The sequence below is a fragment of the Paramisgurnus dabryanus genome, chromosome 20, assembly GCF_030506205.2.
Source record: "Paramisgurnus dabryanus chromosome 20, PD_genome_1.1, whole genome shotgun sequence".
Lineage (NCBI taxonomy): Eukaryota > Metazoa > Chordata > Actinopteri > Cypriniformes > Cobitidae > Paramisgurnus > Paramisgurnus dabryanus.
The window spans coordinates 7,010,019-7,036,309 of NC_133356.1; the positions used below are offsets into that span (position 1 = coordinate 7,010,019).

General features: G+C 36.8%; 1 protein-coding gene across 5 annotated transcripts in view; it reads right to left on the minus strand.

Annotated features, from left to right (window-relative positions):
- The window catches only part of LOC135786666 (arginyl-tRNA--protein transferase 1), a 121,612-nt gene that overhangs the window by 22,273 nt on the left and 73,048 nt on the right, over positions 1 to 26,291 (minus strand). For all 5 annotated transcript variants that reach the window (XM_065296164.2, XM_065296163.1, XM_065296162.1 and 2 more), the window contains one exon: positions 4,118 to 4,238. In XM_065296164.2, the coding sequence (XP_065152236.1) occupies positions 4,118 to 4,238 (121 nt within the window). The remainder of the gene's footprint in view (positions 1 to 4,117; positions 4,239 to 26,291) is intronic.

Here is a 26,291-nt window from a genome sequence, read left to right on the forward strand (position 1 = left end):
TTTTTCAATGTGTGCACTTAATCTTTGTACAGTGCGTTGTGAATGTGTTAGCATTTAGCCTAGCCCCACTCATTCCTTAGGATCCAAACAGGGATGAATTTAGAAGCCACCAAACACTTCCATGTTTTCCCTATTTAAAGACTTTCTTAAGCGGATAAAAATTGAGAACTATGTTGTACAGCGGAAGAGCACTTAGTTTGCAGCACTTCAACTTCGGGCGAATGCTAACACATTCACGACGCCTTGAACAAAGATTAAGTGCACGCTTCGAAAAAGCTAGGTATGTATTAATTCATGTGAGGTAAGAACATAGTAAAATATTGAAAAATGGTGGTGCTTTCCTTTAATAACGCTAGCGGTGAAAGAGTAAATAACTATATGGAGTAGTTTTTGTATGGATGGATGCACTTTTAAAACTTAAAAAATGGGGCACTATCCAATACCATTATAAATCTGAAAAGGATGTTATTTAATTAATGGAGTCACCTATATATGCCAAGGATGGCTTGAAAGTTAGCAAAATATTGGCTAATTTTTCATTTTGGGGTGAAATATTCCTTTAAAACTTCAGAAATAAACATGTGTGTCTGTATTAAACAGCACTCAGTTTCTAGGAATCGCTAAAGCATTCAGTTGAGTTCTTCTACACATTTTGCTAAACGGTCTTATAAAACAATGAAAATAAAAATTCGATCCTATCCTTTCCTAACACATATCCCATCCATTCCTACACTACTCCATCTATCCTATCCTTTCCCATCACATTCCTTTTTATCCTACCCTATCCTTTCCTTTCTCACCCCATCCCATTCGTTGATTCTGTGTGGTCCTGAATATGAGGAACTAAGCATACTTTAACTTTCTTAAAGTCCACATGACCTTAAGTCTCAATGTCCTAAAAGCACACCTCATCGGCGCACATTATTTCCAACCATACCAAATATTTGTCTTCTTAAACTGAAATAAACCTCTGCTTCTTGGTTTATACTTGACACACGGTGTCCTATTGAAAAACCTCTATTAGACAAAGAGTTCTTAAGCTAACAAAAGAGGAAAGATCAGCACGTCTCACCCTCCCTCTTCGGCCCAACCGTGGCGTCTGCTTGTCGGTACTGAAATTATTATTATTATTATTATCATCGTCACTAACCCAACAGTTCTGGGCCCTGACCACACCACTGACCCTGCTCGCCTGCCAGCACACAATCCTGGATCTTCTCCATTCTTGGACGCAGTCCTGTTATTTCAACACACGTTACGCGGGACCAAATCAGCCCTCCTCCTGTTCACTGAACTGAGATATATAAACACAGTTGAAGGCTTACAAATTGAATGGCTACTGATATTAGGCTGACATAAACGCTGCATATTGTGCAATTACAGTCATGGGAACCGCTAGAGCACACTGCTTATACAATGAACCAAACAGTTGGCCCTTACCGAACTGTCAAACTGATAAGTGAGTTTTGATTAGAAAGTGTCATGACGTGGTCAAATGGCACATTTCCCAAATCCTCCAGCGGTGATGGACCTCATTCTGACCCGAGTCCAATAACCTGATGCAAGTTCAACACTAAACAGACTGGGCTTGATAAGAATTGGCTGCAACCAAACTTGGTCTGGGATTCTGTCAGCTGAGGATTGGAAACACTGACACTTATTTAACACTTAAGCATTTACAAGTTCAGCTATAGGATCATTTTGAGCAATATATATCAAAACACATTAAGAAGCTAAAATCTAGGGCTGGGTAAAAAAATATTAATTCTCAGATTTTAATCGATCTTCAATTCAACAAAACAATATCTATTCGGGAAATCCCTGAATTGATTCTTAATGTGCTCTAGAGACAGAGCTCGACAATAAGGAGTACCAGATGGCCCGTGGCAAGTGTGAACAATGCTCGGGACAGTTGACAGAGCTGTCACTTGCTTGCATGTGTTTTAAGGCCTTGCCTATGTTAAATTTTAAAGAAAGAAGACTCAAAGCAGATTTTAATGCGCTACTCATGCACTGTTTAAGAAGTTTTGTTTTTGCGCGAACCCGGAAAGGGGCATCACGAGGCTTCAGACAGCACACAAATACTAGGTTCATGTTTCCTTGAGCTTGATTGGACATATTTAGACACATGTTTTTCAAAACGCAATGATTATCCTCGTAAACGTAGTCTGTTGTTTGAAGGTGAACACAAAACGCATGTGTATCAGTTTCAGAGGTCTTCTCGTGTCCAAAGAAACGTACCAGACCCGAAATCCCCCGAATCACTTTTTAGCCGAACCCGATGTGCATTAATCCATTTTTTTAAAGAAAGACTCGACCCGAGACAAACCCGAGAAACGTAAAAACCCGGGGGCTTTGCAACCAATTTGGCGTGCTGCTCCATTTATTTTCGTTTTTGATCTGAAGAAGACACCAAGGTAACCGCTAAAATGTACATTTAAAGGGGCCATGTCACAAAACTTTTTTAAGATATCAAATAAATCTTTGGTGTCCCCAGAGTACATATGTGAAGTTTAAGCTCAAAATACCATATAGATAATTTATTATAACATGTTAAAATTGACACTTTGCATGTGTGTGCAAAATGTGCCGTTTTGGGCGTGTCCTTTAAAATGCAAATGAGCGGATGAAATGCAAACACTGATTGTAATGATGGTGGTTTGTTGCAATTTAAACTCAATTGTGCTGTGAATTATTTTCTCTCTCTCTTTCTCTCTGCACTAAATGTCAGTGCCGTGGTTAGATGGTGCAGATTAAGGGGTGGTATTATTATAATAAGATCTCCTTATGATGTCAGGAGAGCCAAATTTCAATTACCTAATTTTTCACATGCATGCAGAGAACGGTTTACCAAACCTAAGTTACCGGGTTGATCTTTTTCACATTATCTAGGTTGATAGAAGCACTGGGAACCCAATTATAGCTCTTAAACATGGAAAAGGTCAGATTTTCATGCCATCGCACCTTTAAAATTGATTGACACCTTTAAAATTGAAGTGACTTCTAATCAGAATATTGGATCTGTGCATTACATCTTAAAGGATTAGTCCATTTATAGATAAATTACTCAACATCATGTCATCCAAAATGTTGATTTCTTTCTTTGTTAAGTCGAGTAGAAATTATGTTTTTTGAGTAAAACATTCCAGGATTTTCTCTTTTTAATGAACTTTAATGGACACCAACACTTAACAGTTTTAATGCAGTTTAAAATTGCAGTTTCAAAGGACTCTAAACGATCCCAAAGAGGCACAAGGGTCTTATCTAGCGAAACAATTGATATTTTTGACTAGAAAAATAAAAAATATGCACTTTTAAACCACAACTTCTCTTCTTCCTCCGGCTGTGTGACGAGCCAGCGCGAGTAATTGCGTAATGACGTTGAAAGGTCACGTGTTACATATATGAAACAAACAATAAAAACAAAAGACATTCATTAGTATCATTGGACATTCAACAACGTAGACCAAATACTTTTCTCAAAAAATATTTTTTTCTCGACTGAACAAAGAAAGACATTAACATATTGGATGACATGGTGGTGAGTAAATTATCTGGATTTTTTTTTTTTTTTTTGAAAATGGACTAATCCTTTAAATACACTCTTAAAGTGTCAGCACACCAAATAAATGTAATGTCTGCAAAACAAATTTTTATGAAATATTGATAACGAATCAATATTGGACAGAATCAAAATAGAATTTTAACGAAACCATATAAAAAAGATTTGAATCAACAAAATGTTTGCAATAATAAAACCCTAGAAAGCTACATTATTTTATAGACCAAATAAAGTCAATTTTTAGTGCAATACAACGATTAACACAGCATGTACGGTAGTATTTATTGTATTGTCTTGAATTTAAACCGTATTAAAAACAGTCAAAAATTATTTTTGTAACCCTAATGGGTTACAAAAACCAAACACATTACAGAAATTAGAAAATTGGGCTGGAAGATAAAAAACCTGAAATCCTGTTCTGGGCCTGAACCCTCATTTACTTTATGCAAAATATCATTATAAATATTTATTTAAATTTTTTTATAAAATGTGACCTTGACATGTTTTCATGAGATTTGTTTGTTTATGGGTTTTACATTTCTACAAAAAGCTTACCAGCTTTGGTGTCTTCATTGAGGCGGGAATAGACAGAGACGTCAAGGCGAGGGATGCACCTCTCGATGGGCATCCAAACATACGTCTCGGGACACAGGAGGTCTGAAGGTCTGTACTGACCCTGTTCATGGAGAAACAAAAAAAGGAGAGCTTGGTCAATGCTTTAAAATGTGTATCGTATTGTCTCTTATTTTTCTCTTAGTAATGTAGTGAAAGTAAAGCATGAAGGAGGAGAAAGCAGAAGGCCTTTTTTAGCCTTGAATTTCAGCTCTTTTTGTCGGTCCAAACAGACCAGTGTGAGCACAAAGTAAACAAACGAACGCCTCGGTGGAGATCTATGCGTTTCTTTAAACAGTCAAGTCATTTCTGGCAGACAAAAAAGCATTGACGCGCTGCACGTACGGACACGCAACCGCACGCTAAAGCCCGCACAGATTATGTGGGTTTAGTTCAGTATTTGGTCGAACGAGAAGTCGCCTTGTGAAAGTCCCACCATTAACCAACAGGATTCGTCTGTCATTATTCCACCGTGGAAACTATGTGTCCTGTTTTTACAAGACGGACAGCATGGGAAAGAGCGAGCCTGTGGAACGTGTTTTAAATGAAATGCATTTTGTGGGGCAGGGAGAGGTTGTGATATACAAGGGTTTTCGCATGTTCATCGGTCTGTCAGCGGTGGGCTACAGAGACCCTAAAGAGTGAGCTAGCTTCATTAATGCAGACTGATGACAACGCTGTGAGGGTCAATGAATCTAAAGGCTTAACTGAAAGGACGGAGTTTGGGTTTGGGCCTGCAGACAGCCGTGCATGTGTATAAATGGGATGAAAGATCACACGCAAAGAAGACAGCTACAATGAATAGTACAGTGATTAAATAAATCAAGAATACAATGAGAAAGTGACAAAATTATGAAACAAGCTGTATACCCAGATGGGATTGCAAACAATTGACATGAAGCGAAGGCAAATGATCAACATCAGAAAACGTTTTCACTATTTAAACAATGATGATTCTGGATTATCAGAAATGACTTACTTTAACCCTCAAATGCATGACTCATTATTAAATATTAGGTTCTTGAGCGACTCTATATCTAACACTGATCTCTTTAAAATTTCTTATTAGTATAAAACTCTCCTACTACTTCATTCACAATTAGAAAACGATAAAATTATGTCATTATGTTTTAAACAGATGCAAAAATATATACAATGTTAAAAATATGCACAAATGACATTACGGGTTACTATAACCTGAGATATGCATTTGAGGGCTTTACATAACCTGCAAAATACTGGGTCCCTAAAGCAGTGGTCCCTTGTGTATGGTGCAGACCTTCTAGGCCACCCCAAGAAAATGTATGACATAAAACAAAAAAATTAATTAAACAACACATATTAACTTACAATACAATGTAGTGCCGTTGGTTAGTTGTTTAATTACACAGAATTCATGATAAATAACTGTTCCCCCCAGTTTGAGACCACTGCCCTAAACAACATTCATCTGCAATGCCACATCTGCTCAAGGAAACAGAGGTGGGATAAAGGACAACATGGGTGTGGAAATACAAGAGGGTGGGTAATAGAGGGGCTGATGTCAGTAACTGCCCTGTGGACACGCTTACTGTCATTACAATAAGGGATTCATTGCTTGTTGAAACAGGCTTGGAGCACCTGAGAAACTCCTGTTCCCGAAATATGATGGGAGGGTGTCTGATAATCTCCAAACAAATTCATACACAAAAACAACACTGTATAACAGTACACAGGTTACAGAACTTTTAACTAACAAACTACCCAGGTGATAAAGTAGTACACTCTCATAATGTACTTAAAGTGCTAAATTTTCAGAACAAATGTTGTACTTTATAAAATTCTTCTTCACAAAGATATTTTTAAATACATTTTTAGCACATTTTCAACAAAAACAACATAAGTTATATCACAATAATAACAATAATAATTTATAATAATAATAATTTATAAATTATCAAAGTTAAAAATATATAAAAGGTATAAATAGGGGTAAAAGTTTGGCCCACATCATATTTACAATTTTTAAATCTGGCCCTCGATGAACAGTAGTTGAAGACCCCTACTCTAAGATTACACACAGAATTCTGACTTTATTTTGTAATTTAGACCCCTAGAGTTAAGGTTTGGTTAACCTTAAGAGTTTTATCTTTATTTCCAAATACAATCACTTCAGTTTTGTCTTCGTTTAACTGGAAGAAGTTTTGATGCATCCAGATGTTAATTTCATCGATGCAATTACATAGGGAGTCTGCACTGCAAAAAATAATTTTTTTTATTATTTGCCCATAGAATTACATTGACAGTAACAGTATCATGGTACAGTAATGTTATGTATAACTAAGACAGTGGTAAGAAAATCTGAAAAAATTAATGAAAATGACAATAAAAAAGGTAGATCTAGGGAAAAATAAAAAAGCCAAAGGAATTGGGAATGCAAAAAATGATTTTCAAGAAAACAGTTTCTTTGTATTTTTGTCTTGTTTTCAGTAAAAATATATCTAAAAATTCTTAAATTAAGATGCTTTTTCTTGATGAGCATAACGACCCAAGAAATAAGTCTAATAAATCTAATAAATCTAGTGGTTAGACCAAAAATATCAGATGTAAGTGATTTTGTGCATAAACAAGCAACTTGATTTTTTTCTTGAATTTATTGTTAAAGAAAAATCTTCAAGATTTTTTGCTCACCCTATTGGCAGATTATTTTGCTTGTGCAAATTAATATGTATTTTCTAATGAGCAAAATGACCTAGGAAATAAATCCAGTTTTTAGACAAAAAAATATTAAATTTAAGCAAATATGTGCTTAAAACAATTAAACAAATCTGCCAATTGAATAAAAATTATTCTTGAATTAAGTGTTTACGAAAAAAGTAAACTTATTTCAAGAAAATTTTTCTTATTCTAAGTCTTACTTTCAAGTCCCTTTAGGGAAGTCGCACTTGGCAGCCATCTTTGCAATACCTCTGGGCAGCTATTTTAGCCATGTAAACAAAAGTCCTATCTTGAGTGGGGAAAGAAATCAGAATTAAACAACATATGTCTAACCAACAACCATTACTTATGTTCCTTAAGCTCAAATTGTGCTAGGACACACCTTTATTTAAGGTCGTTTCAGATATTGCGCATGCGCACAGGTTGGCAAGCGCCTCCCCCAAAGAATTGAGATTTTTTGCCAATGATGATTGGTTCTTTTTAACTGGAAGACTTCTGTCACCATAGCGGCCATATTGAGTGTTGCATTGTTCCCCCATAGCTGTGCTGAACATTGTTTTATCCATTAGAGTGGTTATATATATATATGAAGAATTTGGTTCCAAAATGCGATAAACGCCATTGTAAAAAAATAGCTACGTCAAAATCAGTATTGTATCAGGTCAGTATTAAAAAGTAAATTTTTTATTTTATGCAAAATCCAATATCTGCCGGGTTATTCGGTTATCAATTCTCCTTTTTTTCCCAAAATGCGATAAACGCCAGTCCTCCTTCTCTGCAGAATGCAATAAATCTGCTTAACCAATCACAGCGCACCATTCCACGCATTGTAAACAACAATAGCGCGTTGAATTCACACAGAATCACTTTTGCTCATCTACTTTGTATTTCGTGATCAACAAACAAACAAAACAAAATAATAATTTGATGGCATTGATAAACATGTGGTGGTTTTCTGTGGCGGGGAAGAAACGTAAGCCATCAAAAATGAATAATTACGCGAGGGGCACTCGGGAGACAAAAAAATGCCGGCTGTTGCTTGTTCTCACAGGACAGCATCAAGCTTCTGTCATGCTAACACATTGACCCCAGGAGATCTTATGAAAAACTTTCCAATATTTTACTCAAAGTCAACAAAAATCGAGCAGGACCAAAACATTTTACAGCTGATGATCGCTGTGAAAAAAAGTTCAGCGACGACGTCCCAAGGATAACAGCAGCAATGACAGTGTTCCTAATATGACAATGTAAGTGTTTTGATTAATGCCATTAATGTTTATTTTTATCAGTGTATACCACTAGTCAACTAAATGAATATAACATGGCAAAGATGAATGCACATTTATATAATGATTCAATAGATGTATAGCATTTTAAAAAAACTTGCGGAAAAAAATATCAGCTTTTTATAATAAATCTTTGAAAATCAAATTATGGATTTAAATTTGTAATGTTATTATAACCTAAAGATGCTATGTGAAAGTTTGTAACAGAAAATAGTGGTTTTCATCTTGTTTCTTGGTATAGAAAACTAATTTTTACCCAAATTAGTCAAAATTGATTTATTACATTTTGGAACCAAACTCTTCATATATCTTTGGTTATATATTTAACTCAGGTGGTCATTATCTCCTTAACAGCCAAACATATCAAGGTTAAGTTCACTACTACACCACAGCTCAGTCTTCTCACAGCCCGGGCTCAGCTCCTTAACATTCAGGGTTTATGTCATCATTCTAAAGATCACTGATTGGCCATCACTCATAGATTCAATGATCTACGCTTTATCTGTTTACATTTTGCTAAATGAACAAATGCAAATGTGAATGCATTCATTGTGCACAACTTAAGCATGTTTGTTCCATCTTGACCCAACGCTGCACATCACAAATAGTTGCATTTACACAAATGAGAAATAACAAACACACAGAGAAGGATGTGATACCCTGGTAAAACTTATGCCAGCTGATCCTAAGGCAGTTTCATCTAACGCAGAGGCAGGGTGTGGTTTATTTGAGCGTATGAGCACTGATCCAACATCAGTTCATAATCACAGAGGTGGAAAGAGCGAAGCTGAAAGCCGCTCGACCCGCACGTTTCTGTCTGCGTTTTCACTCTGGTGTTTGTTTAAAAGAATGGCACAATGAACACAACACCATCCGTCTTCAGCCCCTCCCGGCCGCCCTCATTCACACGCCAATGACGGTAATGTTGACAGACAACCTGAACTCGCTAAGGCTCATTGACATCACCATAGTGAAGAACATAGAGGAGAAAGAAAAAATAACTGTGTTTGAGTAGAAGCTTTCATACACGTCGCCTGAATGGCAGTTTAAAGAAAATACACAATATTATAAATCAAAAGAAATCAGAAAATATGCAAACACACAGACACATGTTGATGTACGTGGATGGTGGAAGTTGCCAGGATTAGATGCAAACTATACAGATTGAAGGGAAAAAAAAGTCCTGCAAGAAGATTCGAGTTTCATTTATAGGAATGCAAAATATAAAATGTGCGGTTTAACCAAGGATATTTGATTTACTACTGACCATTTTAGTACAGTAACAGCATGAATCTGTTTAGACTTTACAAACTATGAATAAAAATGACATTTTCGGCTTTATAGTTTTTTTTACCCGTGCAAGATTACATATTTGGAATTGGCCAATATCATTAACATTAGTACTTTAAGTTGCTGTAAGTTGCATAAATGAAATCAAATTCAACTGAACTCAAATAAATAGATTTGAATTAATGTAAAAGTATCCTGATTAACACCAGATTTGAGCAATTATGGTCCGATTCACGTTTTTAAATTTCCTTTGATGTGTAAGTGTGTATTAGTACATGTTAACGATATGCAAAAGGTACAAACCTCAAAGTAAAAGATCACACGAGTTATCGTCTCCAACGTAAATCTCCTTTCTTGGACTACAACAAACACATGGATTGTAAGCACCTATTTACTTTCTGGGCCTGTTGACGTGGACAAGATCGACATAATCATAATTTCTCCCGCTTGGACTCACAGCCTGTAAGTTAACTCCTGTTAGCATTGCATTGCGAATCTTTTAAACATGGTAAGGAGCGTCACATTACTGGCTGACGTCAAAGGTATTCAGGCCAATCACAACGTACAGATTAGCTGGCCAATCAGGGACACATCGCTTACAAAATCAGAGAGTTTGAGAAAAAGCAGGATATCTGAAGCTACAAAAATGTACGGTATGTAGAAAATAATGTGTTTTTAACCATAAACCACGCAAACAAATTGTATTATACCAAATACACAAAATAACAGCAATGAAATAGGTGCATTTTATCATTTATCTGTTTTCTAAATAAAATATTTAAAAGTGTCCAAAATTTTTATAATGCAGAATCCCTAAATTGTTTTATTCAAAAATGGTAATGCTAAAGAGATATTAGGTAAGGGATAATGTATACAGTAGGCAGCTGGTTGTTATCGCAGAAATAAACCTTGAGAGTGTGATCAGGACCTGATGCGAAGCGGAGGCTATTTACCTTATAAGTAAGGTAGGAAACATTAAATATTGATATAAAATATTTAATTTGCTCATTTTTAATGAATGCAGACCTTTCGCAAGAAAAACCTGTTTAGTTTCTGTTTTATTGTCACGAAGACGTTCAAATGTCACAAACTCACTATTTGGTTTAATCATTTGTAAATATGTCGTCATACATGTTATTAAAATACATACATTTTTGTGTAATATTAAACTGTACATGTCAAAATGATTTGCAGCATCCAAGTTATCGTGTTTTATTAGTTTTGAGCAGCTGTTATCTGGGAATAACAAACCTGCAAACGTTGTGACTGGCCAATCAGAATCAAGCATTCTAACGAGCCGTCTTTTGTCGCGCGACTGCACACGCCCCATCCAGTCGCCAATGAACACTGTCGCTCGTGCCGTAGGAAGTCGCCAATCTTCCAAATCAATAAGATCGCATCGTTCTGCTACTGCGTGTCGCTTATAATGTAAATTGGAGATGTGTTTAAACAAACACATTAACCGTCAGACAACGTCAGTCACACATCTCATCCAGGAGGACCACACTTTTAGAACGGATGTGTTAAAAACAACACAATCAACACTAAATGCAATGTCCCAGATTATTGGAACACATTTTGAAGCACTTTTAACACAACTTGTGTTTCATTTTAACCCCAAATTAAAGGAATAGTCTTCTCTTTTGCTATATTAAACTATGTTATTACCTCAACCTAGACGAATTAATACATACCTATCTTTTTTCAATGCGTGCACTGTACAGCGTGTTATGAATGTGTTAGCATTTAGCCTAGCCCCATTCATTCCTATGGTACCAAAAAAAAGTTTTATTTTGTGGCACCATACTTACTAGTATAACTCCTCATGTAACAGTCTTTAAATAGGGAAAACACGGAAGTGTTAGGTGGCTTCCCTGTTTGGTACCATAGGAATGAATGGGGCTAGGCTAATTGCTAACACATTCACGACACGCTGTACAGTGCACGTATTGAAAAAAGATCGGTATGTATTAATTCGTCTAAGTTGAGGTAATAACATAGTTTAATATGGCAAAAGGGTAGACTATTCCTTTAACACATAATGTGTTAAATAGCATAACACAAAAATTATTAAAAATGAAACATCCTATTTAGAGTGTATAGCTTTATTATTACTTGCTGTAAAACACCCCAGCCCCCTTTTTGGGACGCCGCAGGGCCATACCTGAGATTTACTAGCCAAGCCATTAATCAGGGCTATAAATCCTTGACTTCACCGCAGGCTAGGAATCTTTGTGAAAGACAACACCCTCAGTGCCTACAGGGAGCGATGATGTCCATACAAGCACTCTTGATCTGAACGTCAACCGTGAACTGACAGAAAATAAACTGCAGAACACTTGATAGATCATTTAGTCTAACCATCCTTCAAAGTCATTAAAATCCTTTAAGTCATGCAAACAATCTTTTTGATTTGCAACACATGCAAAAGCTAAAAACATTAGAGCAGTCGTGGCCTAATAGTTAGGGAGTCGAGCTCGTAACCTGAAAGTTGCTGGTTCGATTCTCAAAGCTGACTGTGGTGCCCTTGAGCAAGGCACCTGTCCCGCGATTGCTCCCCAGGTGCTGCCGTGATAGCAACCTACTGCTCCGGGCTGCCCACTGTTCACCACTCACTGGATACAGAGGTCAAATTTGGGTTAAAATACTTTGGTCATTGCATCACTTTAATCTCATAGTGAACAAAATATTTTAACTTGCATGTCTAGTAGAGTCAAATCCAAAATTTAGATTGTGAAGAAATGGATGACAGAATGTTAAAGGGGCCATGTCACAGGACTTTTTTAAGATGTCAAATAAATCTTTGGTGTCCCCAGAGCACATATGTGAAGTTTTAGCTCAAAATACCATATAAATAATTTGTTATAGTATTTTAAAAATCGCCACTTTGTAGGTGTGTGCAAAAATGTGCCGTTTAAAATGCACATGAGCGGATGAATTGCAAACACTGATCGCAATGATGGTGGTTTGTTGAAGTTGAAACTCAATTGTTCTGTGAATTATTTTCTCTCTGCACTAAATGGCAGTGCTGTGGTTGGATTAAGGGGTGGTTTTATTATAATAAGAGCTCCTTATGACATCATAAGGAGAGCCAAATTTCAACGACCTATTTTTTCATGTGCTTGTAGAGAATGGTTTACCAAAACTAAGTTACTGGGTTGATCTTTTTCAAATTTTCTAGGTTGATAGCAGCACTAGGGACCCAATCATAGCACTTAAACATGGAAAAAGTCAGATTTTCATGCCATGGCCCCTTTAAATAGGTGCCAGCTGGCAGATCTTTTCTAAATCTATGGGATTTGTCACTGTCATTCACACAATATTGTTGAACACACAAACCAAATCCAGATTAGAACTGCAAACTGGGTGCTAACTGAAGAACCCCAACTTCAAGGGGGGCATAGAGTCACAAAAGCAATACATCGACCACTTTTTGCAAAGACTTTCTGAAGGCAATGTTTGTTTCCTGGTGGTTTAAGATCACTGCTGCATGCAACTATCCAAAAACTGACAAACTCAAGTTTAACGCTTAAAGTAGGGCTTTGTCAAAAAAGCAAGAGCAATTGTAAAAGTGACGCTTGCCTTAGCAAGGAGTGGTACACGTGATAAATGTGTTTTTTTTTAAGGCTTGTGTGCGCTGCAGTCATGGACTTAAACTGCAACTTGTCTAAACATTTACCGTGTTGCCCACAGCCCCTCCTGCCATATATAGACCTGAACAATGCCCGGCCGATCCTTTCTGACATAACTGCAAACAGAAGAAACAAGGTGCGATCTCTCTTGTGCAATGACAGGCACAAGTGCACACTTGCTTTCACTCTACCGTATCTTAGTTGCACACAAAGAGCGGACACTGTTGCCACATCGTGCCTATTGTTTAAATTGCAGGTTACACACATATTTGAAAAATGTATAGCTAAACTAGACTTGCCCTATATAGTGATGAAAAGAGTGGATAGGCATCAATTTCCACAGGTAGAAATAAAGATTTTGGTTCCAAAATGCAATAAACACAATAAAAAAAAATGTTATCGCCAAAAATCAGCATTGTATCTGGTTAGTATAAAAAAAGTTATTTCTTCATTTTACGCAAAATCCGATATCCGCCGTGTTACTTTGTCATCTTTTCTCCCTCTCTTCAAAACCGCGACAAACGGCAGTCCTCCTCCTCTGCGGAATGCAATAAATCCGCTTAACAAATCACAGCGCACCATTCCACACATTGTAAACAATAATGGCGGCGTGTTGAATACACACAGACTCCTAGTTTTCCTCATCTACTTTTGTACTTCGTCATCAATTAACAAACAAAAACAAAATAGTAATTTTGATGGCATTGATAAACCTGTGGTGGTTTTCTGTGGCAGAGAAGAAAAGTAAGCCATCAAAATCGAATAATTACGTGAGAGGCACTCGAGCAAAGGAAAAATGCCAGTTGTTGCTTGTTCTCCCGACAGCATCAAGCTTCTGTCATGCTAACACATTGACCCCAGGGGATTATGAAAAAACGTTCCATTATTTTACTCAAAGTCAACAAAAATTGAGCAGGACCAAAACATTTTACAGCTGATCGCTGTCAAAAAGTGATTGTTCAGTGATGACGCCTCAAAAATGACAGCACATTGAAATCTAAACTTAAGACATTCTTCTTTAACAAAGCATTCATATAAAATGTCCAGTAAATGTACTTATATCGCAATATTTAGTTTGTCCAGAACAAAGCATTCACATAACTCATCTGGGTAATATACTTATGCCGCAATAGTTAGCCTGTCTGGAACCGAGCTGATTTAAACCCCAATACTGTATGACACTTGCATTACATGTGAACGCTAATAGGATTCTGTTTATCTCTCCCTGTCTCGTCCTCGACCCAAAGGACAATGAGACAAACAGAACCAGTTCCTGCTGCTGTGAAGGTCATCACACCACTGATCTACTGACCGTCCTTCAACGTAATGCATAGCCGATATAAATATATATGTATCTCTCTCAGGGGTTTTTCTCCTCCTAGGAGTTTACCCCCTGGACTAGCCAGGAGGGTTTTTCTCCTAGGGTTTTTTTAATCCCCTGGAGAGTCCGCCACCATTGGCTGAACGTAATACTTTACTGTATACGTTACATTATTACTACCCTCGCTTTCCTACATCTATTAATGTAAAGCTGCTTTGAAACAATTAACAATTGTGAAAAGCGCTATATAAATAAAATAAAATTGGATATTTTTATCCAAATAGTCAAAATGGACTTATTGCGTTTTAGAACCAAACTCTTCAAATATCCCCGAATACAATGCAGAGCACAAAACAGAGCACCGATTTGGGTTGTGCCATCACAAAAACATGCTGCTTGGGTGAATTAAACAACCAGTACTTGGTTAAAGATGACCAAAACTTTCTCTCTCAAACTGACCTCTCTGGTCAAGGTCTCCACCCGATCCCACTTTCTCTGGCATTCACAAACACAGATGGTTAAGACCGCCCTGTAAGAGCTGAGATCAGTGCAGGCGCTGTTGAATGACACATGTAAACACACACGCTCGCACAAACAGCGGTCGGACGGGCTTTGTAAATGGGCAGAGGAGAGTTGCGTCCTGACAGACGTGTGTAAACAAAGCATCGCTCCCTCTCGCTGTCACACAAAACTCTGTTTAGGATCCACGGTACCCACGGCAGTACTCGGGAGACCACAGTCCAAATTCAGATGTTTACACAAACCTGCACTGTTTAAACACATAGGGTTGGTTAAATGGTTTCACCCCACTCAACACTTTACCAAAGGGACAGAATTCAAATAAATACAGCATCTTGGCTGCTAACTAATGTCTTCACAGACAGACACACACACACAAACACACGCGTATATACGCTCGATCACGGTGCCCGGACAAGCTGTGTATCAGAGGTCCTGGATGACAGCTTAATGATGGGAAAATATTTTTACAGGATCGCCTTTCAGAAGGGCAACGTTTTATAGGTTGGCCTCCTAAACCTCTTTTTATCTCTCTATCTCTCCTGGTGTTTATTGATGGGTGACTTAAGCCCAAAGAGTAGGGCTGCTCCGTCGGGCTCTTCCAAATTTTACGTCCGCCAGCAGATGCTCACCTTTCCAGGGACGTTTTTACTCAAGACTACAGTACCTCGTTCGGTTTAAGCCCGGAGTATAGTCTGTTAAACGTATGGACACGGTCGAACGCACAGCCTTTGCATAGTCTAGTTTATTTGCCCTGTACGTGCACACAGGCATTTGACGCATGCTCATTGCAACCAAATGCAATGCATATGCTGGGCTACATACTACAGTCTCCTATACCCACTGTACAAATGGTTTTTAAAAATCTGGTGGTGTGAGCAGTACACCTGCACCCTTTTGATGATGAAAATGCGTCACGCGCACTGTATGCGGACCCTCGCGTATACGTAAAAAGTGGACTAATGTATACTTCAGCCTTTACTAGACAAGAAAAACTGAGCACATTGATATACCAACAGAGCAGCAGAGATAGATCAAAATATTGCAATATGCGAATTAAATGATTTGCAATAACTGAATGATTTTAATACTTAAAGGGGACATTTCATGAAAATCTTTTTCCATCTTTAGGTGCTATAAGTGGGTCCCCAGTGCTTCTATCAACCTAGATAATGTGAAAAAGATCAACCCAGTAACTTAGTTTTGATAAACCATTCTAAGCGAGCATGTGAAAAAATAGGTCAGTGATATTTGGCTCCCCTTGTGATGTCAGAAGGGGATCTTATTATAATACTACCGCCTCTTAATCTGCACAGTCCAACCACAGCACTGCCATTTAGTGCAGAGATCAGCTCATTTCCATTTAAAAGGACACACACAAAAATGGCACATTTTTGCCCACACCTACAAAGTGGCAATTTTAACATGTTATAATAAACTATCTATATGGTATTTTGAGCTAGAACGTAACATACGTACTCTGGGAACACCTTAAAAAAGGTTCGTGCTATGGCCCCTTTAACTCTTTCGCCACCAGCATTTTTTTTTTAAGTTGCCAGCCAACGGCAGCATTTTTCATGATTTTCACAAAAGTTGAATGCCTTCCAGAAAATGTTTTTAAATATAAACGGTTTCAGCAGTAACAACATAAACAAGCGGCTGTCGTGGTCCGCACGTAACTTCTGGTAAACTCCGCTAAGAATAAATAACAACAAAGTTCTTTAAACGTAGTTTATTTATATAAAAATAAAAAAACAACACAAAGATTACCTAGGAAACCAAAACATTTGTTATTTTCGACTAGACATTTGTTCAAAAGATCAGTTTAGCAACTAGTCAGATCATTAAAAAAAACGAAACCGGAAGTAAAGTTCGGATCCAGACGTGTATCGCGATACTTTCGGGTTTTATAAGTTGCGGAAGTGCGCCTACTGGTGGATAACAGCGATATTGTGGAAAGCCGGAAATACTCTTCATTGGCAGGGACACGTTTTCTATTAATTGGTGAGATATCTCGTCAATGGCAGCAAAAGAGTTAAAAAAGTTACGTATAGTCAACGTTTTAGGTAGATGCACATAGCAAAGAGACTGACGAGACAAAAATACTATAATTTAATTAGATTTTATAAACTTAAATCATTATGATATCACATGTCAGGATATATTTAAAAATGTTTTAGATCACACAACGCAAGTTATATCATATCACAATTTCGCAAATATCCCAACAAAATGCATAAAGTGTGAAAGTGGTGCTTACGCTGTAAAACTTAATGCTAGGCGGGTGGTTGCTAAGGTGTTGCTAGGACGCTATCTGTAGCTTCTAGATGGTTGCCAATATGCCTTATTCAGTCTGCTGCCATTTTGATTCCAAACTTAGGCCAGAGCATGCGCTTTAAAACTTTTGTTTTTATCAGGATGCTGATCATCAGCAATCATAGATATGTACACTAGATGTCGCCTTGGCTACGGCAGTTCATTGGACCAAATGCGTCAAATAGAGCCGCCATCTTGAAACAGGGTACCCCGCATCAGCGTCATTGTAGGCAATGGTGTAACGGAAATAAAATCACCATAAATCGTCATGAATGCGATTTTCTTGGTTTTCTTTTGCTTCGTTTCAAGAGTCAGACATGTATTTAGCATTGAATCCAGCAAAAAAATTAAAGTTTTAATACTATGAAAATCTACTTTTTTTACTATAATGCATGGTGCTAGTAGGCCTAACATCCATACGCAGCACAAAAGTCATTGACCATGAATTTAAAGTACAGGCGGAGATAGTAGCATTACCTAGCTACGTCCTATGACAAGACCCCCGTTTCAAGATGGCGTAGGTTTTGACACATGCTTAGAACCCCAAGGCGACATCTAGTTTATATATCTGTGATCAGCCATCAAAACAAAGAAAAAACATTGTTTTACAAATTCAGAACCTCAGAAAAAGTGGATTGTTAAAATTTAAATGGAATCAACATGGCGACATTTTATTTGATAATAAAATAAGTTAAAAATCTTGGAAAAATAGGCAACATTCTCTGTTTTCAAATGCTGGGGGCGTGTCCACTAGCTGTGATGAAACCATGCCCACTCGCTGAAAAGCTTCCATCTCTTTGAACTTTCAAAAACTGCTGCAACCTGAATGGATGCTTGTGATTGTTTTAGGGGCACCCAAATAATCCTGAAATGTGGAAAAATTGTTTAACGGTGCACGCCACAATTCAGTACTATACAATTCACAGCTTTTGTACGCGTTTCAGGAATAAATTTCTAACATTTATAATGTGTTTGTGAAACAAATCTCTAAAATAACTTTAAACTTTCAGCAAACGGCACTAAAATAAATTTACAATTCAATAATTGTTAGAGCAGAAATGGGACAACAACACCTAGCAAATTGTTTATACATTTATATTTAAGTGTGGTGAGACTGCAAGACGTTTCATTTCAACATTCCTACAGAAAAGAAAACACTCCATACGTTTTGTTTACTCTTGGTTCCATGCGTTTCATATTAAAGCTGTAGAGCTACGCATTATATCATGCAGCGTAGACCCTCTCACCATAGACAAAGTGCTCGAATCCACAGCTTTGAAAATAAACCGAAGGCGAGTTAATGGCAACGCAAACACACAGCGCTGGCAGCTGGACGCTCTGGCTATTTTCACCCTGACATTAGATCTAAACTCTCATTTTCCAACACTGTGACCTTCACACCTCCCGCTTCAACCCCCTCTTACCCGACATTTATCGTATCTCTCTTTCACTGCAGAGACTCAATTGTTTGACCTGACCTCTAAACTGTGACCCCAGAGGTTTGCAGTCACGTCAGCGCCCCTGACAAGGGGGTGTCGGGGGTAAACGCCCTGAACCCGGGTCTCAATGTAAACACATAAAACACGCAACCTCTATTAACACACTGTGTCAGCGCTTTAAAAGAATGAATATCATGAATGTGGTTAGGCAATTATTTAGGGGAGACTTTTGAAACCGGCACAAGGGAGCTTATACGTTTCTGTTAACTGGATAAGCGGCATGATTATTGGCCCATGATAATAACCACATCATATCAGTGAACCATACATGATCATGTTTTTAAAATTCACTTGTGAGAATAGATACATTTCAAATATGAGCCAAAAAGACTACATAAAAATCTGATTTTTGCAACTGTTATTATATGATGCCACAAGCTAAAGCAGTCCACTTTCTCAAAAATCAATGTAGATATATAAACTGGGTTACTAAAGCGGTAAGTATGTTTTTGATAATTGGAACAAGATCTTCAAGCCGGCATGATGTCAAAACCGGCGTAGTGCATAGGACGGAGAAAGAAACGAGACTAAAACTCCCCAATTCAAACAAACGGTCCATGCTTAGGCCTCACTGTTGGTGGTCTCGGTTAAAGCAAATCAAAAAGCAACTTGTGTCAGGTTGGCAGCTAGCAGCGGACTCATGGAGAGTTGAAATCAGGCGGGAAGAGAGCGTGCAGGACTTGCAAACGTTACTTAAAGGGTAAAAGGATAAAAAAATCCACACATGCTCGGTTTGATGTCGTGGGACGAATGTTAAGTCCCTTTTTGGTAACACTTTACTTGAAGGGGGGTTCATAAGACTGAAATGACCCCTTCATAATCATGGCATGACGTGTCATGAACATGAAGGAGATTTTATTTATGACAACTGTCATTATGTGTCATTTGTTTAATTATGTCACTTTTAATGCAAAGGTGACATTGTTTGGGATGTCTTTGTTATGACAACTTGACATAAACCAATACATCCTAAGCAGTATAATTATCAAACTTAAGAAACAACCTAGTTTTATGGGTTAACATTACATTAAACTGACATGTAAATGTCATAAAGTGTTAATACTATTTCAAATAATTTTAAATACCTTAACAAAACGCAACAGACACATAAAAAAATTATACTAAACTTTATGTATGTGCACAATACATAAAAAACTGACGACTAACAGAACTTGTTCTTCCTCACACAGAAGGTTCTAAAATTTTCTGACATAAAAGAAAAAACTAACTACATATTTAATTAATTAAATTAATTTATTTGCTGTAATTAACTGTTCTTCCAGCGATATGGACCCAATGGCTTAACACATTTTTGTATTGTTTTCATTTAATTTTATTTGATTTCTCCAAATGCAATATATAATTGTATAATTTTTATTATTATTATTATTATTAATTTTAGATTTTATTTGTTAAACACATGGAGTAAATTTAAAAAAAACATTATGAACTGAAGAATTTTTATGACGTTGTTATAAAAGTATTTGACAGAGTTTTAATATTTAATGACATTTTAATGAAAAATTATATTTGTACCACTGTAGTTGAGGTCAAGAAAAATAATCATGATGCTGTTATAAAACTATTTGACAGAGTATTAATACCTAATTAAATTTTAATGACAAATTCAAATTGTTTCACTGGTAAAAATTGGTGAGTTATGTTGTCTTAGTAATGTAAAGTTGTCATGTCAAGTTATGATGTATTGGTTAATGTCAAGTTGTCATAACAAAGACATCTCAAACAATGTCATATTTGCATAAAAAATGACACTGCAAAAAATGACTTTTTTACTTAGGATTTTTGTCTTGTTTTCAGCAAAAATATAAAAAAAATCTTAAATTAAGATGTATTTTCTTGATAATCAAAATGACCTAGGAAAATAAGTCTTGTTTTTAGACAGAAAAAATATAAAATTTAAGCGAATTTGTGCTTAAAACAAGCAAAAAATATGCCAATGGAATAAGAACATTTTCTTGAATTAAGTGTTTATGGAAAAAGTTAACTTATTTCAAGAAAAATGTTTTGCTTGTTTTAAGCAATAATTTACTTAAAGTTTATATTTTTTGTCTTGGTCATTTTGCTCATCAAGAAAATACGTCCTGATTAAGAATGTTTTTGATATTTTTACTGAAAACAAGACAAAAATACTAAGTAAGAAAGTGTTTTTGCAGTGTAATTAAACGAATGAATTAATGATAGTTCTCATAAACCTTCATAAAACCTCCTTTATGTTCATGGCACGTGTCATGTCATGATTATGAAGGTGTCATGTCAGTCTTATGAACACCCCTTTAAGTAAAGTGTTACCCAATTGCATTGTTTCAAAACAGCGTTACAAGAAAGATGAAGATAAAACAGAAAATGGGATGTATTCTGAAATATCTAGTATATAGAATAGAATAAACAGTATTATTGGACATTTTTTGGCCTCATAAATATATTACGTAAGGAGTAATTGACGACGGTCCGTTGAATTATTCAAAAATAATGCACACCCAAGGTTCCCAAATTCAATTATTCCACTTATACCACTATTACCACAGACATTGCTCAGGCATGTGATAAGCCAAGGGAAAAAAAGAAAGGAAGGACTGGCGAGGAAACATATATGAAAAAAATTAATAAAATGTAAACAATAGAGCATTTTAATTTTTGGATAAACTATTTCTTTAAAGCTAAAATGCCTGAGGAACAAAACAAAAAGACACTCCAAGTTTATCGTGCAATAAAAAGGGGCTTCGTGTTGGTTAGCAGAGATGGTTTACATCATGCATTTTACAGTAACTGCTTCCAGTCCTACGCTAACAAGATCACACTTGCAAAAGCTTTTGGTAAGAAACTCTGAGGGCCAAAGAGACCCTGACGTCGGCCTTTCTGTCTTTTCCCTGTCCTGACACGCACCGCAATCGCAGATAGCGCATTTAAACGGTTAACTGAGAGTTCCACAGCGCCTCGGCCTATTAATGAAACAAAAACAAAGCGAAAGAAATTACGCTGCAGAAAGTTTCACGCTTCAAAGGCGCGCTTTGATGAGGAACCAAAAAGAGAAAGGGAAGAACTCGCCAAACAAAACGTGTGGTAACTGTTTATCTTTTTCTCAAACCACTTTCTTTCTTTTCAAGCCCTCATTTCCTATCATTTCATTGAGCGCTTCATGCTGGCGTGATGGTGCGGTCGATGGGTTGGGAAAAGAGAAAACAGGGCGGAGGACTGACGCGAGGTCGTCTATGAGAAGGAATATTTACACAAGCAGGCGTGTAAGCGTAAAGCATCTATAGGTGCTGCTTTATGAGACTGACGCATACATTATAAATGTAGGTTTTGCAAGTAACCACATGAAATGAAGAGTCAAGGCAGAATGTGGTTCATACAGAGGCCACGTCTCAAAACTTAGCTGTTAACTTTTACAGCTTTTTTAAAAGCACATTTCATTTTTGATCTATAAAGTTTAACACCACGTATGAAGCTCGCTGAGTGTTTTTACCTTTTTAAGTTTTGCTTCTGAGCCAAACCAAACACTGTAATACAGTTCTGAGATTGATTCATTTGAAATCCAAGGCTTAACAAAGACATATACAAACAACGGTGTGTAAACACACAGTCTCCACTAGAGGTTATGAGAGCGACAGTACAGACAGTGAGAGTGCTTCTGCTTTCAGGTGCTTGTTTCCACCTGCCTTTACATTCCTGAGCATTTACACAAGAGATAGACAGAGACAGAGATACCAAGTCCTGAAGAGAAAACAGGATGATGACTCCACTAAAGAGATGCAGAGATTAGTTAAAGAAAGTTTGTCCTTTGAGCAATGCAATGGTCCATTCTCTAGTATCTCCAGGTCTCCAAAACTTTTCCATGACTCTTCCATGTTTTTAGATGTACAGTTAGGTCCGTAAATATTAGGACAGAGGCACATTTTGTGTCATTTTAGCTGTTTACCAAAATCTATTCCAGTTACAGTTTTTTAATGAATATTGGCTGAAGTGCACGCTCTCCGCTTTATTTAGGGGGTATTCACATCCAAATTGGCTGAAGGATTTAGGAGTTACAGGAATTGTCTATTTGTTTATAATAATTTCCTCATAAATGAATCATGTTAAATGTCTGGAGTTGATTCTAAAGCTGATGGTATACTAGGTCCGTCCACATGACTTCATCTGCATGTAGCCGCGGTTGTGAATTCTTTGAATGCTGTTTGGACGGACGCGGAAAAAAGTATACCCGGCACTTAAAAGGGACACTCCACTTTTTTTGAAAATATGCTAATTTTCCAGCTCCCCTAGACTTAAATATTTTATTTTTACCGTTTTGGAATCCATTCAGCTGATCTCCGGGTCTGGCTGTACCACTTTTAGCATACTCCATTGAATCTGATTAGTCCGTTAGCATCGCGCCTTAAAATAACCGAAGAGTTTTTGCTTTCTTACCTAGTATTTTTCTCTTGTTTTTAGAACACATATCAAAAAAATTCCTAAATCAAGATGCATTTTTTGATTAACAAAATGACCTAAGAAAATAAGTGTAGTTTTTAGACGAAAAAAATGTTAGTGAATTTGTGCTTAAAACAAGCAAAAAAATCTGCCAATTGCGTAAGCAAATTTTTCTTAATTTTTTTCTTGACTTAAAGGATAATTCCGGTATTTAACACTTTGCGTCTCATTTCTGGTTTGTTTTGGATGAACTGCAGTGATGGACACTGAAATTTTGACAATTGGTCGTGTCTTGACTTTTTGAATCGTTTATATTCGTCTCTTGACTGCTTCAGAATGGAAGTCAATGACCATGCACAAACATGTCATTAAAACAACACTTAACGTTCATTTTCAAAACTGTACTACTCACCGAGTGGTTCGTGGTGTTCGTTGATGATTAAAAACAAATATATTGGCGCAATGTATGATTTCAATCCGTGTTATTTGCTATAGTGGAACTATTTTTTCAGATACCTCACAACCGCGTATATACTTCCGCTCTATATTTGAGTCTGAAGCGTTAGCACACTCCCCAGCACTTGATGGCGACAACCACTTTGCCATACAAGTACGCTCGGTGTCTAGCGTATAGACAGTCACAATAGAGCTCAACTTCAAACCTAAAGCTGGTCACTGAGCCATCAAATATGGGAAAAATTTCTTCTGAGAGAAACCGAGCGAAAAAAATACAACCACATGTAAACAGACCCTTTTCTGTTTCCAGCGGCGGAGTGATGTATATGCGAGCAATGAGTCTTCCAAGAGATGTCAATGGAATTTTACAAAATGCCAAATAAAACATGACAGAAACTCTATTTCGCTACACAACTTGTTTTTAATCATCAGTTTTTAAAATGAACGTGAAGTGTTGTTTTAATGACATGTTTGTGCATGGTCATTGACTTCTGAAGCAGTCAAGAGACGCTTCTAAACGAGTCAAAAACTCAAGACACGACCCATTGTCAAAATTTCTGTGTCCATCACTGTAGTTCATCCAAAACAAACCAGAAATTAGACTCAAAGTGTTAAATACCGGAATTATCCTTTAAGTGTTTAATTAAAAAGTTCTAGATTTTTTCTTACCCAATTTTTTGCTTGTTTTATGCACAAATGCACTTAAATTTGATATTTTTTTGTAAAAACAAGATTTACGTTTTAGGTAATTTTGCTCATCAAGAAAATGCAGAATTTTTTGATATTTTTACTTAAAACAAGACAAAAATACTAAGTAAGAAAGTCATTTTTTTCTGCAGTGTGGGTAAGTTTTTTTAAGTTTTTGAAAACAACACTGTTGTCTCATGCAAATTACAAAAAAACACAAATCTGTGATAACGGTGACGTCATGCGTATGTGTTCATTAGCATCAAACCTTAAAATAACCAAAGAGTTTTGATATTTTTCCTATTTAAAACCGTACTCTTTTGTAGAAACATTGTGTACTAAGACCGACGAAAAATTAAAAGTTGCGATTTTCTTAGCAGATATGGCTAGGAACCAGGGGCGGGTCTAGAGAATTTTTCATGGGGGGGGCCGGACTGGGGCACAGACTTAGAGAGGGGTGGCACATTTAAATACATATAAACAGTGAATTAGTGTAACTTGCCCTACATTGAAGGTAATAATACTGTATACTGTATCCTGATACATTCAGTACATTTAAACCTCCTGATGTGTTTTTGTTTTAACCTCCCTCTGGTCTCTGCATGTAATACACATACCTTGGTTTGCAGAAAAGTCAGTGGACTACTGCTGCGTCTTCCTCTCATCCCTCTCCTCATGCCTTTCTGCTTCTATCTTTCTTTTTTTCTTCAAAATGAAGAAATTCTGAATTTGAGACCTTTTCATTGGTCCTATTGCCTGTATCTGACTGCCTGTATGTCCCTAAAGAAATAATAATGCATTTTTCTCAGTTACTTTGTCAAGTCATAAACTAATTTATTTCCTAAAGTTGAATGTTGTCCGCATATCATCTTAATAAAGATATTACATTTGGTTGTATTAAATGGCATATTGCACAGAGCCCCAGTGAGTTAATGTATAGAAAAAAATAATGTTTATGTTGTTTTCTTTAAATATGCTTCTGAGGCTGTGGTCTGTTGCATGAAGCTATTTGAACAACAAACTCTTAATTTTCAGAATTCAGAGTAAGTTTGGAGTCGACAAATCCAGATAATCCAAACTGGTTTAGATCAGGATCAGATGTTGGACAATGCTTGGTTTAAACTTTGTGTTTTATCTAGAGTTTGCAAAGCCTGTGCACCTGAAAGTGAAACCTGCTTCATGCAACAGAAAATGTACTTAACAAAAGGAAAACAGTTAATAGCAATGAAAGTTTAGAGGCTGAGGAAATTGTAAACGTTTATTCATAGTCGTATGACATGTTAATGTTTTTGCATGTGCCGAATCAACGCAAAGCTCTCTCCGTGTGTCGACTATTGAGGGCACTTGTCGTCTTAAATAAACCCATGCACACACAGACGGCGCAGCTTAAACAGTCACTCCACATAAAAACGTTACGTTGTTTTTCATTGATCTATTCCATACACTATGAGATACAATAGCGCAACTCTCCCTAAAGTTTACACATCAATATTTGAAGGATATAGGGAGGATTACGTCTGATTGGAACAGGACCGAACACATTCAACCTGTCTTTGCATACAGCTACTCACTTAGTGCCTTTTTAGTGTTAAATTGCTTAAAAGCACTTGAAGGTTAAGATTTGCAAGCTTTTAAAACACTTGTTAATTATAAACTATCCCTGTTTAATCCGCGATCGAATCGCATGCGGGTCGAAACGTGGGTTCTGATCCGTATGAATAAACTGCGATCTCACACACCACTATTTATTACAAACGCAAAGGCAAACGTGACTTTATATATTCTTTTAACGTACCGTTAGGTTGTCTTCAACTTTAGGCGGAGCCTCCACAAAAATTTATATTTTAATATTTTAAGCTAATAAAAAAATGTAATATAAATAAATCAAAGCCCTGTAAAATATGAAGTTTTATTTTAAGAAAAGCAAAACCACTAGTACATAATTAATACTGACGAGACTGATGGTGTGGGAGGGGGGGCACT